General features: G+C 25.7%; 1 protein-coding gene across 2 annotated transcripts; it reads right to left on the bottom strand.

Moving 5' to 3' along the window:
- Positions 1–523: 523 nt before the first annotated feature.
- On the bottom strand, positions 524–14751 carry LOC134829355 (MAGUK p55 subfamily member 7). 2 transcript variants are annotated; one of them, XM_063842403.1, is made up of 11 exons: positions 14332–14751; positions 11130–11410; positions 6097–6278; positions 5382–5477; positions 5184–5315; positions 3324–3353; positions 2423–2590; positions 2042–2360; positions 1587–1763; positions 1185–1528; positions 524–1124 (listed from the first exon to the last, which is right to left on the bottom strand). In XM_063842403.1, exons 2-11 carry the CDS (start codon positions 11170–11172, stop codon positions 948–950), a joined length of 1668 nt encoding a protein of 555 aa, XP_063698473.1. In that variant the 5' UTR covers positions 11173–11410; positions 14332–14751; the 3' UTR covers positions 524–947. The 2 variants fall into 2 exon arrangements, with proteins under 2 accessions (XP_063698473.1, XP_063698474.1); XM_063842404.1 differs by lacking the exon at positions 3324–3353.
- Positions 14752–14867: the final 116 nt, after the last annotated feature.

Raw genomic sequence — 14867 nt, 5'->3', positions numbered from 1 at the left:
TCAAAAATAAAAAAAATCTGAAATGAAATATAAATAAAAAATTTGAATTTATAAAAAATATGTAAATAAAATTTTGGTTAAAAAAACTATGGGAAAAAATTTTAAATAAATAAAATTAAAATTTTATTATTTTTTATAATTATTTTTTTTTAATTAATTTTTATCTTATTTTTTTACCCATGAATAAAATTTTAAATAAATAAAAAAAAATTTAAAAAATAAAATCAAAAATATGAAGTTAAAATTTAATTAATCAAAAAAATGAATAAAATTCAATATATTTTATTTATTAATATTTTTGTATTTTTTTTTATTCAACTAAATTACTTGATTTTTCCATAAACCTTTCCATTAATTACTTTTACAACGTTTTATATTTTTTAATATTTGCTTATCAATTTATTGTATTCTCTCTTCTACTTTATTTATTTAATATTTTTTTTTCTACAAGTTTTTAAATTTAATATTTTTTTTTATAAGAAAGATAAACTTTTCTAACTTACGAACAAATTTTGTGTGTGAGTGTAACGTGTGTATGTGTTTTCATGTTCTATATAAGAAAGTGATTTTTGATCTGATTTGGCCTAAATTTTCATTTGTATATCATCATGGAAATGGTAATTTTAGGGGTTTTATTTTTTTTATTAAAGTTATTAAAGGCAGTAGTTTGTCTCTAAATTTTATCAGTTTTTATTTTATACACAGATCGATCAAAAAAATTATTGGGATTTATTTATTACGAAATATATTTTTTTTTATTTTGTGATATATTTATTTATTTTTTTTTTGTTAAATGTTTTTAATTGGATAACTGTCTTTTTTATTTTAATTTATTTTTTTTAAAGCAATATAGCTAAATTTCCCGTATTTTTTCATATATAATTTTTTAACGCACAAAAACTTATTTTTATCCCCTTGTTTTTTTTTTTGTTATTGAAACTTTTTTTTTATTGCACCCAAGCTACGGGAGCCCAATTTGGCTCCGTTTCCGCTCTATTTACAATTTTTATTAGTTTTTCTAAGCTAGTTGCCAAGTCGCCATTTACGATTTCGTCGTCAAAATAATGTCCGTACAAGAATTCGATGCGTTTGTCGTGTTTTAGCATGTCTTCGAATTCCTCATCCTACAAAAAAAAAAATATTTTTTAATTTTTTTTTAAACAAATTTAAAAAAAAATCCTTACCGTGAAGGACCTCGAGCACGTCTCATCAAATGTCGATCTCGCCTTTGATTGTGTTCGTGTTTCCTTGAGTTCCTCCAATGGCGGCGTCTTAATGTGAATCACGAAGGGTTTCAGTTGCGGCGTACGTAATGCCTTCAGGCCCGTGTAATGCGGCGAAATGACACAAACGCAGCCCGCATGAATGATCGACTTGACACTGTCAGCTGACGTTCCGTAAAGATGTCCCCTGAACTCGCCATGCTCGATAAATTTGCCGGCATCGATGTCAGCTTCCATTTTTTCGCGTGTTACAAAGAGATATTCGCGTCCGGGCACTTCATAGGGGCGAGCGGGGCGCGTTGTATCTGAAAAAAAATTAAATTTTTAAGAAAAAAATTTAAAAATATAAAAAAATATTCTTACATGGCACGGGACTGCGATATTTTTCGGGATCTCTCGCTATCAATCGCCTTTTCAGCTCGTTTCGACCAACGCCTGGCGGTCCAATCAACACAATTGGTCGATAACTTCCGGGACGCGGATATAATTTGGCTACTTCGTCATACGTTGCGATCAGCTCACGATCAAAGTCGTCATTTTCTGTCATATCGTACATAATTTTTTTAGTTTTTGTGCCGGAACACATGACTTGCCTACTTGGATACGGGGAACTGGGCAAAAATTTTTCTTCGAATGACGAGCAAATGGATACGCACGAGCCTTCTACATGATTTCGAATGATTTTTATGAATGATGAAAATGAAAAAATGAAAGGAAATGAGCAGCATGCAAATTTAGTAAAAGAAAGCGATGATAGAGGTCAGTTTTTTATGAAAGTTCAAAAATGATGCAATAGATGGCGCTTTAATTAAACTTACGTTTTGATTCTCCATTTGTTTGAATTTGATTTCTTTCGTGGATAATGCGACGTTCTTGCAACGCTCGACTTGGAATTAAGCCAGCACGTGCTGTTTTTTCGGTTTCTTTGCGTGCCTGCCACCAATAAGCGTCATCTTGCGACACAATGTGAAGTACATCGCCCTTTTGGAAGCCCAAACCAGCTTCTTTGCACGGAATATACGGATCATTTTCAGGATTGTAGTCGAAATAGGCTTTGACACGAACTTTACTTTCACGTTGACCGATGCGCGAATCCGAAGGTACGAGCTTAAATGTTATCGTGCCTTCACTATTTTGCTAAAAAATTAAAAAAAAATGTCAAAAAATTTAAAAAAAAAAAATTAAAATTTAAAACTTACCAATATTTGAAGGACATCTCCGGGAGTCTTTCCTTCAACATTAATGCCATTTACTTCAATAACCTCGTCGCCAACGTGAATTAATCCCGAACGATCAGCAGCGCCCCCATGCATAATGCGGGCAATTACAATTTTACCCGTTTCTTCTTCTGTTTTAATTGTGGCACCCTGAATTCGACAAAAAAATGAAAAAATAAAAGAAAGTTAGAAAAATCTTGAAAAAAATTTAAAAAAAATTCCCACCGAAAACATTTAAAGTGAATTATTTAAATATTTTGTGGCAAAAAGCGACATCTATACTCAATTTTTTTTTTAATTTTAGGCCTTCTTACAGCAAATGATACTGACTTCTTTGAAACAAAAAAAAAAAAAAAATAGAAAAACGCGACATAAATTATAATTTATCGAATGATATCAAGGTTACTAACTTTAACTATGGATTCGTGTGCTATCCTACAAAAATAATCGACATGTTGTCGACGAAAATGAGGAAAACCCAAGAAAACAAGCAATAATTCAAGAAGTCTGCCATCATTATCGTAATAATGTCAGATAGTAATCCAATTGAAAAAACTTTTTTTTTCTTTCGAGACAGGACACTTTTTTGCGTGTGCAACTAATAATTTCGCATGTTTTTAATTAACAAGGCAAGAACAAGAAAAAAGAGACATTTTGAATAAAATTACACGAAAAATTGTCAATTTTTGTTTCTTTTCTCTTTGTCGTCTCGCTAAATGAATATTTATATCTAAACCAACTAAAATATACAACAAGCAATTTTTTTTGTACACAGAGAGGAATATATAGGTGAACAAATATTTATAAGAAAAAAAGTACAAAAGACTCTCGAAATATGTTTTCTAAATTTAAAATTATTATTATTAGGTTAATATTCACTTACTACTATGGGTTCTGCACTGGTTGTGTGCTCCTAAATAGCACATTGGCAGCATTTTTATATATATGAGAGATATGAATTTTTGTTCAAATGATAAATTTGTGTAATTTCTTAATTTTGTTCAATTTTTGGTTGTTTCGCATTAATTAAGTTAGATTTATTGGACAACAAGTAATAATAAATTCATCAAAGAAATGATGGAAATTTGTGTAAATACAATTAAAAATGATGATGATGATGGATTTTGATGAATGTGATTGCAGAAAAATAATAAAGAAAAATGTAGGGAAATAAAAGAAAAAAAAATGAATGACGAACAAAAGCGGAAAATTAAATATTTTATGAGGATTTAAGTGGAGTAAGATTTTTTCCTTCTTTGGAATTATTTTTTTATTTAAATTTTTGTCTTTAAGGATGGTTTGATGATTTTTTTTATTTAATGATCTACTACTAAAAATTTAATTTTATTTTAATTTTAATTTTTTTTAAATTTATTTTCTAAATTTTACTCTACTAAAAGTCTAATAATTATTTTTTTATCAAAAAGTAAATATTTGACAATAAATGTTTTTTTTTTGTAATTTTTTTTTATTTTTTTATGAAAAATTAATGGACCCGTAATTTCTTCGTTCTACCAAAGAAATTTTTTAATTTTTATTTTTTTTTAATATTTTCAAATTTTTTATTTAATTTTATGCAAAATTTTTACCTTTTTTTGACGAAATAATTAATTTTATTATTATTTCATCAATTTTAATTATTAATTTTCAATGAATTTGAATTTTTTGTCACGTGTTAATTTTTTTAATAAAATACACCTTTTCGCTAAAGGCCAACTAATTTTATTTTTAATTTAATTTTTTTTTATTTATAATTTTATTTTTTTAAATATTCATAATTTTTAAATAATTTCAAGCCAATTTTTTTCAGATCTAAAGTTCTAAAATTTTAACGCCAAAAATTATTTTTAATTATAAAATTAAATTAATTTTTAAAAAATAATCGATTAATTAAATTATTAATTAAAAATTATTTTAATTAAAAAAATGTTGGTTTTAAATCGCCAATTTTCACTAATTTTAATAAAAATTATTAACTATTTTAGCTAAAAATCTATTTAAAATTCTATTTTAAAATATTCTATGAATAAATGCCATCTAAAAGTACTTTTAACTTTTTTTATTGTCGATAAAACCTCAATTTATTTTAAAACTTTTTTTTTCTAACCGATCAACATCCGTCACTAACAGTCGCTTAATTTTCCCTCAAATTTTCCACAAACTTCATTAACGAAACTGTCGGCTAAATGCAACGGATTGTGCAATCTCGCCAGACTAAATAAAATTGAAACAAAAACAAACACGAATTATGCATAAATTTTCAATTATAAACTTTGCGTCTCGTGAACGTACGAAAAATTTTGTGTGAAAATAGTTTTACGAGATGAAAATTGCAGCGAAAATTTCCTCGCATACTAAATTTTCACAAGTTATTAAATTCTTTTTTTTTTCGCAAACATATTTATTTAAAGACAAAACGAAAAAAAAATTAACTAGGGTGCAATTAAAATTTTTATTTATTTTTTTTTTGATCTGTGTGCGAATCTGACCTATTCATGAAGAAAAAAGAAAAAAATTCTACTTTCGACATCACAAAACGAGGACAAATAAAAATTTTATGAGGAATTTCACGAGGGTAATAAATTTATGTGCGAATTATCGATTAAAATATGGCATTTAACGCTAATTTGTGTGAAAAAATGAAACTAAAAAGCAGAAGATGATGGTGATTTATGATGAATTTATGATTTTTTTGTTAATTTTTTAAGAGAAAAATCTTGGAAAAAAGGAAAATTTTACTCACAAGTGGTTCATTGCTTTTGACTAGTTGGACAATTTTGACCGTTGGTTCTGTCTCGTCGACTTCTACTGGGATTTCTGGCAAATGTGGGTAGAAATCCTTTTGAGCGATTGCATCGTGAGCACATAAGAGACTCTAAAAACGGATTTTTTAAAAATTTAATTAAAAAATTTATTGAAAGAAATCAAATTTGATGCTTACTTGTAAATGCGGCGTTTGAAGCAAGTGAAATATTTCTCTACATAACGGTGAGATAAGACAACGGGGTGCAAGTAGTTCAAGCACTTCTAATGCAACCTGTGAAAGAAAAATTATTTTTATATTATAATTTTTTCTCTTCTGAAAAAATAAATATTAAAAAAATGAAATAGCTAAAAATTAGTTGAATTTAAATAAATTTTAATATTTTTTTTTTATTTTAAGTTTTTTTTTAATAAAATTATTTTTTATTAATTAATTAATTTATTTATTTTAAATTTATTAATTAAATTATTTTTTTTTTACATTTTTAATGAAATTATTTTTTGAATACTTTTTTAAACTATAATTTAAAAAAATTAATTTGAAATAAATACAATTTTTTAAATAATTTTATTGAATTTAAATAAATTTTAATAAAAAAAAATATTTATTTTTAAATATAAATAATTTAAAAATTAAAATTATTTTATTAATAAAAATTTTTATTTAATTTTTTTTTTTTAAATTTTATTTAAATTTATTTTTTTTTTATAAAATTATTACTTTAAAAAATTTTAATTTTTAGTATTAAATAAATAAATTTATAGAATATTTTTAAATTTAAATAAAATTTTTAATTAAATTTTCTTTCAATAAAATTAAATTATTTTTATTAAATAAATAATAACCAAAATAATTAAATTTTAATAAATTTTAATTAATTTCAGTAACTCACCTGCATCGAATCCGACAAAACAGGCGCAAGTCGATCATCTTTTCCGATTTTGGCAACTTTTCCATGTACAGTCACGAGTGCATTTAGCTCCTTGGATTGCAATAAGGTACGTAAAAACAATAAATCTGATTCGCCAGATAGGGTTTCCGCATCATTTAGGGACGAAATGAGTTTTGAAAGGACTGCGAAAAATCAAAAATTCAATTTTAACATAAATTTTGCAAAAATATTTTTTTTTCTACAATTTTCTTCGTCTTCATCGTAAAACTCGAGATATTCCTTCTCCGCGACTGTAGATTTTTTCACATATTTTTCCTTTTTTCCAATTGCTTTTTTGCTCGATCCCGCACTTCGACTTCGGGTACTTCGATCACCCATTAAAAAAAATAAAAAAAAAAATTATTTAAAATTTTTTTCTTTACTCTCGACTTGCGTTCGAGTCTCGTTACAGTTCAATACTAAATTACTTATTAATACTTTAATGATTTTAAAAAGCAAGACATCAATTTTCCGTCGTCTTCGTATGAGTTGGCTTTCCATTTCGTAGAAAATTACTCAGTGTAGCGTGCGACGTACGATGTAATATTTATTATTATTACAGATTTTTCCCAATTTCTCGATGAGTATCGCCATGAGACACATAAAACAAAATTTTTGGCTGCATTTTGCTGGCTTGTCAATTTGTGTTCGTACGAATTTTTCGACGAAAATTGTGAAAATCGATGGTCACGTGACTTCTGATTCCTGTGAAAAGCTTAAAATGTCACATTTTGACATTGCAATTAGGTAATTATGACGTCAAATATTTTTTTTTCTTCAAATATTTGCTTTCTTTTCAGTCTTTCACCGGAAATCGCCTGAAATTGAAGTGCAAACATGATTTTCTTCATACTTTTTGTCGGAATTTTCATAAAAAATGTTCAAACCATGACGGATCTTTCACTAATTTTTCAATATTTCACCAAAATTCATCCAGTTTATCACGTAATTCTCGTCAGCGATACTTTTGATGGCTTTTTTGACTTGCTGCTGAACTTTTCTTCAGTCGACATTCACGTTGAACGGATCGAAACTTCCCAAAATGACCTTCAGCCCGCCGATATTTTCCATCCGACGAATTTTCCCATCGGAGTTTTTGTGGATTCGGGCATTTCATCGAAATTCCTTGAAAAATCGTGCAACGAGAAATATTTCAACGCCAGTTATTTCTGGTTGATCGACGGATTTGACAATAAAACCGCTAACGAGGCACTTGGAAACCTCTTTCACATCCAAATTAACTCGCAAATTACGTTTATCGAGAAAATTGGTGGTTTTGGTGCGCGGCTCGTCGATGTCTACAGCTATGGAAGGCACTTGCAATATGAATTGGTTATTACAGAATTCGCGGAATGGACAGGAAAGGAGTTGAAAATCACGAAACAGCTGCCGTTGATGTATCGGAAGGAGTATCGCGGGGATTTTAAGGGAGTTGTTATGAGACAAGCGATTGTTGTAAGTGCTTGAAATGATGAAAGTTGATTTTTTTTTAAATTTTCTATGAATTTTAGATCGCAAGACGTCCGAAAAATCATTCCATTGAACATTTTGATCAGCGAATGACGCAACCGGGAACAAGTCAAGACATTTTGAGTCTTGTGAAATTTCATCATAATCAGGGATTGGTGTTGAAACAACGATATAACTTCAGGTAGGGAACGTTTTTTGACGAAAAATTATCTGAAAATTTTTAAAGTGTAAAATTTTTATTTATTTATTTATTTTTTTTTTTTGAACTAATTTAAATGAAAGTATCGCTTCAAAAATCATTAAAAATTTAAAATTTTTCAAAAAAAAAAATTAAAATTGTCTTTTTTGACTTTTTTTAATTATTTCATGTGAAATTGTTAGCTCACAAAATTTAATTTGAATTTTAAAATTAATTTAACAAATTAAATTTAATTTTTTTAAAATTTAATCGTAAATAAAAAAAAAATTAATTAGGTATAAATTATTTTTTTAATTTTAATTTTTATGAATTAAAAATTAGTTAATAATTTAAGAAATTAAATTTAATAAAAATATAAAAAAATTAATTTTAATTAATTTAACAAATTAAATTTAATTTTGTAAATAATTAATTTTTTTTAAATTTAATCGTAAACGAAAAAAAGGTGAATTTTCATTTTTTTTTTTAATTTTTCAACTTTAAAAATTATTTTTTTAATTTTAATTTTAATCAATCAAAAAAAAATTAAATTTAATAAAAAAATTAAGCTTTAATTAATTTTACTTTTTTTTATTTAATTATTTATTTTATTTTATTTTATTTATTTTTTTTTAATTAATTAATTTTACAAATTAAATTTAATTTTAAAATAATTAATTTTTTTAAAATTTAATCGTAAATAAAAAAAAGTTAAAATTTTAACAATTTTTTTTTTTAATTTTTCAAATTTAAAATTATTTTTAAATAAAAAATTTGAAATTTCAATATATTTTTTCAGAACTCGCGTGAATCGCATCGCCAAAGACATCACAGGAGCATGGATTCGCGGCCTTCGTACCGGCGGATTGGGAATTTTGACACGAAACGAAAGCGATGTCTCATCCACAGGCGGAATTGTCACTCTTTGTCGCTTGAAGGAATTCGATTTTATTCATACTCGTTTCCAACTAAAGTGAATTTCCTCATTTTTAATTCAATTTCCTGCGAAAACTAACAATTTTTTCTGTTTCAGAGTTGATTGGTTCTATCGCGTGACGCCCGATCTCATCGTAAATGGCGAAAAGAAAATTACTTTTCTCATTCCGTTCGATCAACAAGTCTGGCTTTGTGTCATTTTCGGATTTGCGTTGATTGGAATTTGTCTAAAGCTCTATCCGAAAGGACTGAAGGATAATTTGATCACTTATGACTCGACAATCGTGCATGTTTTCTCAATTGTGGCAAGTCAAGGTCTCGCACTCACTTATCATCACGTTTTTCGACGAATTATCACGTTTATTGGTCAATTGTTGGTCATTATGGTGCTGAATTTGTATGCGGGACAACTTTTGAATGTCATCTTGACACCCATCAAAGATCCTTTCGAAAGCCGGGACGACGTGATGAACAACGACATTCACATGGCGCGATACACAACGTGGGGAATTGCGATAATTGTCTTTGTAAGTTTTGATTTTTTTCGAAAAAATTCAAATTTCATGAAATTTTTAATAATTTTTTAGAAACAACTTGAAACCTCGAATCGCCCGGATTACAATGAGAAATTTTTCAACACCGCCGACGATCTTAACACGAAAATGTTGGATAAGAAAACCATCGCCGTGTTCGATGACTACTACGAGGGCTTGCAATACATGAAAAATGGTCCCGTAGCGTTCACGGGAGAGTCTTCGAATATTCAAGGATTGATTAAGAGGACATTTACGCCTGATGAGATCTGTGAAGTGAAGAAGAAAATGGTCATTTATACGCCGCAGTACTTTGCCATGAAGAAACATAGTCAATATTCGCGCGTTTTTATGATTGGTTTGTTGAAAGCTGACGAATCGGGGATCTTGCAAAAGCTGAAAAATACGTATTTTGAGGAGATGCCGCCTTGTGTCGCGGGAGTGACGTTGTATTCGGTGCCGTTTACCAAAATTAAGGGAGCTATGGTATTATTGACATGTGAGTTTTTGTGAGATTTCTTGAAAAAAAATTTTTTTTTTAAATTTTCTGTTTTTTTACGAATTTATTAAGAAAATTTTATAATACTTTAGTTATCATTTTTGAACCACATGAAAAAAAAAATATATAAAAAATTACGCAAAAAATATATTCAAAAAAATATTTAAAAAATTAATCGATTTTTTTTTTGCAATTTAAATTTGAAGATTTTTTAAAAATATTTTTCGTATTTCAAAAAATTTAATTTAAAAATTGGAAAATTTTTAATTTATAAAAATTTAAAAATATTCTAAATGAAATTTAAAAAAATAAAAAAAAATCGATTTATAAATAATTCTTTTTCTTCTGATATTTTTTTTAAATTTTAAAAAATATATAAAAATTATTTTGAAAATAATTTTTTTTACATAATTATTTTAATATTTTTTCAATATAATTTTTTTTTTTTTTTTTTTTAAAAAATAATAATTTTTAATAAAATTCAAAATAATTAAAATTAAATAAAACTTTAAATAAAGCAAATTAAATTTAAAAAATTAAATTTAATTTTAAAATTAAAAAGACTAAATGAAAAGAAAATTTAAATTTAATAAATTTTAAAATAGCTTCATATTATAAATTTTAAAAAATTTTTCGAAAATAAATTATTTTTAAAAATTAATTTAAATTAAAATTTTTAAAAAAAAATTAATTAAAATTATAAAAAAAATTTAAATTAATTAAATTAAAATTTAAAAATAATTTTTTAAAAAATATTTGTTTAGATAATTTTTTTTTTAAATTTGGTTCAAAAAATTTTTTTTTAATTTTAATTTATTTTTTTTTTAGTTGCTGCTCTTCTCTCAACAACAATTTTCATCATGGAACACTTAATTTCGAGATTGGAAATAAACTTTTTTGTCGCTAAAAGTGTCAAAGAAAAAATCGCCACAAAATGCAAACGTTAATTCAGCAAAAAAATCACCAACCTACTCAAACATAAAAAATGAACTCGCAAAACATCTGACAACAAGTAGAGACAATTATTATTATTAAATATTTCGGTCGCATCGTAAAAGCACCGCACACGACATCATTATCGATTGCGAGCACTGAGACAAGTGATCCGAGAAAAAAAAAGCAAACGACAACGTGCCCGGGGATAAACATTGAGATGTAAAATTTATTCAAGCAACTGGCAGTTCAGGCAACTCGACGATGATCATCAACTCGATAAAACGTGCAAATAAACTTTTCCATTTTTTTTTGTTGTTCTTGCATGACAAAATCTGGCAACGATGTAATTTCCATGTAAATTAAGAAAGTTCTCTCGCGGGAGACAAACGAAGACGAAGAAAACGATCGATAAGGAACGAAAAAAAATTAAGAAATTACTTACCTGGATCAAACGGCATGTCATTTGCCATAATCGTCGCAGTCATATTTTAAAAACACTCCAAAAAACGAAAAAATTCCTTTAGATTAAGTAATGGATTGCCGCAATAAAATTATTATTGTTGTTCGTCGTTGGTGCGCTGTGCTATGGTGTGCAGGAAAATTACGTGAAACGAAACAACAAACAATAAAAAAAAACACAACAGAAAAACTGAAGGAAAAATTTAACGTAAAAAGTTTATTTTTGTGCTCGGTGTCTCTCGTTGTCTCGCCGCCAAACAGTTGCTGTAAGAAGAAAAAAAAAATTTTTTTTTTTTTTGAGAACCGGGTTGGCATGTGGCATAAAATACGTAAAATCTCATAAATTTTCAGTACAATACAAAAAAAAAAATTATTGAGAGAATTTTTAAGAGATTCAAGAAAATTTTTCTCACACCTGTTTTTTTATTTTTTGATCATTTTTGGTCGATTTTCTCTCATTCTCCGCAAATTTCTGTCTATTTTCATTTAACAGAACTATCGGTTTTTCAATAAACCATTCGAACAAACTTTAAATAAACATCGTTGAAACTTTTAATTATTTACTGGTCAGTTGATGTCAAAACAAACATTTATCAGTTCATTGCGAAAAAGTGAACCGAACTGATGGAGAACGAATAAACAAACGATTCGGAGTAAATTGTTTGTTAATATTAGAGGATTTTATTTTTTTTTGTGTTATGGAACGTGAGTTGATAAATAATTATTTTTATTATGATATTTATATCGGAGAAATTCGTGGAACATATGAAAATATTTAGATGTCAGAGGTTTCAATGGAATTTGTCTGATGTAAATTAATGTTGAATGAAATGTGATGATTTGCAGGTTTTTGCGTCATTTAATTATGTGTGATGATTTTTTTTGATAAATTTCTTTTGAAAATGATATCTCAAAAGGAAAAAAATTCCATATTTTTTGTAAAAATCAATTTTTTTTTGAACATAAGTACAAAAGTCAATATTTTAATATTTTTTTTTAATTTTGTAAACAGTTAACTTAAATAAAAATAATTTCAGGATTTAAATCAGTTGCAAAAGTTTAAATACTTAATAATAAATTAAAAATAATTGTCTGATTAAAAAAAATAATCAATAAAATTTTAAAAATTAATGAAATAATTTTTTAAAAATAATTTCAATAAATTTAAAAAATAAATTTAATTTATTTTAATAAATTTTAATTATTTATTATTTAAAAAAAATATATTTATTAATTAAAAATTATTCTTTGATTGATTTTTTTTATTTTTTAAAGCTTTTATTTTAAGAAAACCCGTCATTTATTTATTTATTTTTGTTTTATTTATTTTTATTTTTTATTTATTTTTTTTATTTTATTTTTTTTTTTTGAAAAAAAATAGAAATTAAAAAAATCTTTAGTGAAATTCTGAAATTTGTGGAATTTTGTTTGAGAAAATTAAAAATTTAATAAATGGTTTTAAAAAAGTTCTGTTAAAAAAAAAAATAAACCTAAAATATCTCATTTTAAATTATTAAAAAATTAAATTCAGAATATTTTAAATTTAATTTAATTTTAATAAATAATAATTTTATTTTAATTATTTTATTTTATTTTTTTTTTGATTTTATTTTATTTTAATTAATTTTAATAATATTTAAAAAATTCATAGATGAGTAAAAATTTAATTTAAATTATACAAAAACTATAAAAAAAATTTTGAAATTAAAAAAAAAATTATTTATTTTCTCAAATTAAATATAAAAATTTAATAAAACTTTTAATTATTTTTATTATATTTTTTTATTTTAATTATTTTTTTTTAATTTTTTTTTTATCTAAAATCGAGCCTAAAATTTCATCTAAAAAAAAATCAATCAAAAACCCATTTGAGAAAAATTAACGACAAAATATACAAAACTTTCAAAGCACTTTGTAACAAACAAAAAAAAATGCACTAAAAATTCATGAAAGCAACATTTTTAACATAAAATATTATGAATAAATAATGGAAAAATTTACAACAAAAGAATTGATTCAACGTTTATTTATAGATTCCAGTCGTTTGCATGTAGATTCTCATCAGATAGCTGCAGGAAAGCTAAACAAATATTTTTCCATTTTTCATGAAAAAAAAGAACTTATAAAAAAAACAACAAGTGAGAGAAGATAAAACTTTTTATCGACAGATGTTTCTTTTTAAAAAAAATTCTCACACGTGTAAAATTCTCTTTTTCAATTTTTCAAAAAAAAAAAAAAAAAAAAAAATCTCCATAATGATGAGCTAATTGGAGACACTGACCCACTGACCTCGTCTAAAAAAACATATTTATTTATAAATCACTCGTTTTCTGGGTTAATTCAAAACATATCAACAGAAATGTTGTCGAACAATATTTACTCTCTCACTCGGTAATTGAATATGCATGAAGCTAATTGAAATTAATTCAGATTTTTCGTCAAAACTCATCGAAAATTGACTATTTTTGCAGAAAAAAAACGTAATTTGCCGGCTTTTCATGTCAAATCCCATAAAAAAAATCATTTTTTAATGCGATTAAAAAAAATCCGTTCACTTAACCGGCTTTTGTGGCATTTTAGAACAACGGATATAAACTTGCTGACACGAAAAAAAGCTCAAATAACGAAAAAAAAAATTCTATGGAATATTTATTCGTGTGAATTATGATTTCAATCAAAAAAAAAAAATATTTTGTTTCATTTTGACGTCGAGAAAGCAAGTCAGTGAACTCGCAGTCACGAAAACAGCCTAAAAATCGTGGAATTGTCTGTCGCGAAAGTAATTTCTCGTTTATTTTTGGTCACTTTTTGATCGTTCAAGCGTGCATTGAACAACGAACGGCACACAAGGTCACTGCATTTTATTAAATTTTGTTGCATTTTTTCTGTGTTTTTATTAATAGAATTTTTTTTTCGCAATTTTTTTTTATGAGGAAATGCAAAAAAAAAAAAATCTGATTGACTTGCAATTCAATTTCCTTTAATTACATAAGAGCAGGTCCTTGTGATAAAAATATTCAACAGAGTAGAGAACACAGGGGAGGGAGTCAGAATGATAGTGAGTGAAGTGTATGGAAAAATCAATAAAGCAATGTTGTCACATTTACTGTCCTTGTGTGTGTGTGTGTGACGGTCCTTGCCAGCATTTCCTGATGGGAATTCCACTACTTTTTTTGTTGACTTACCTTTTAAAGTTGCAAATTTAATCCGAAAAAAAATTTTTTTTTACACTTTTTTTCAACCTTGATTATTATTTTTGATTTTTTAAATTTTTTTATCAATAATTTTTCATTATTTTTCAATTTTTTATTATTTTTTTAGCACAATTTTATTAATTTTTGCACCACAATAATTTTTATTTTGGATGAAAATGAAATGAAAATTAAAAGAAAATTTTTCGTTCTATTTTTCCTCTTTTAACAAAATATTTTCTTATATACTTTGGCTTTGTGTGTGTGTGTATTTTCTTCTCTTTTTCTGTAAATTTCTTATTTTATTTTTTTTTTCAGAGTTCATTAAGAGAGAAAAGATGGTCAAACACTGAACGAGACGACAGACGACGTTGTTTTATGTTTTGAGTTGACTTGATATATGAAATGAAAATCTTTTTTATTATTTGGAGTACAAACATACGCTACGGAATAATCGGAATCGTAGTTTTGAGACGTTTGAAATTGATAAATTTTCATTAAAGGGGGAAAATTGTGAAAATTCAATGAAA

Source organism: Culicoides brevitarsis, chromosome 2 (assembly GCF_036172545.1).
Source record: "Culicoides brevitarsis isolate CSIRO-B50_1 chromosome 2, AGI_CSIRO_Cbre_v1, whole genome shotgun sequence".
Classification (NCBI taxonomy): domain Eukaryota; kingdom Metazoa; phylum Arthropoda; class Insecta; order Diptera; family Ceratopogonidae; genus Culicoides; species Culicoides brevitarsis.
Note: the sequence above shows the minus strand (reverse complement) of the source record. Positions and strands in the feature narration are given on the sequence as shown.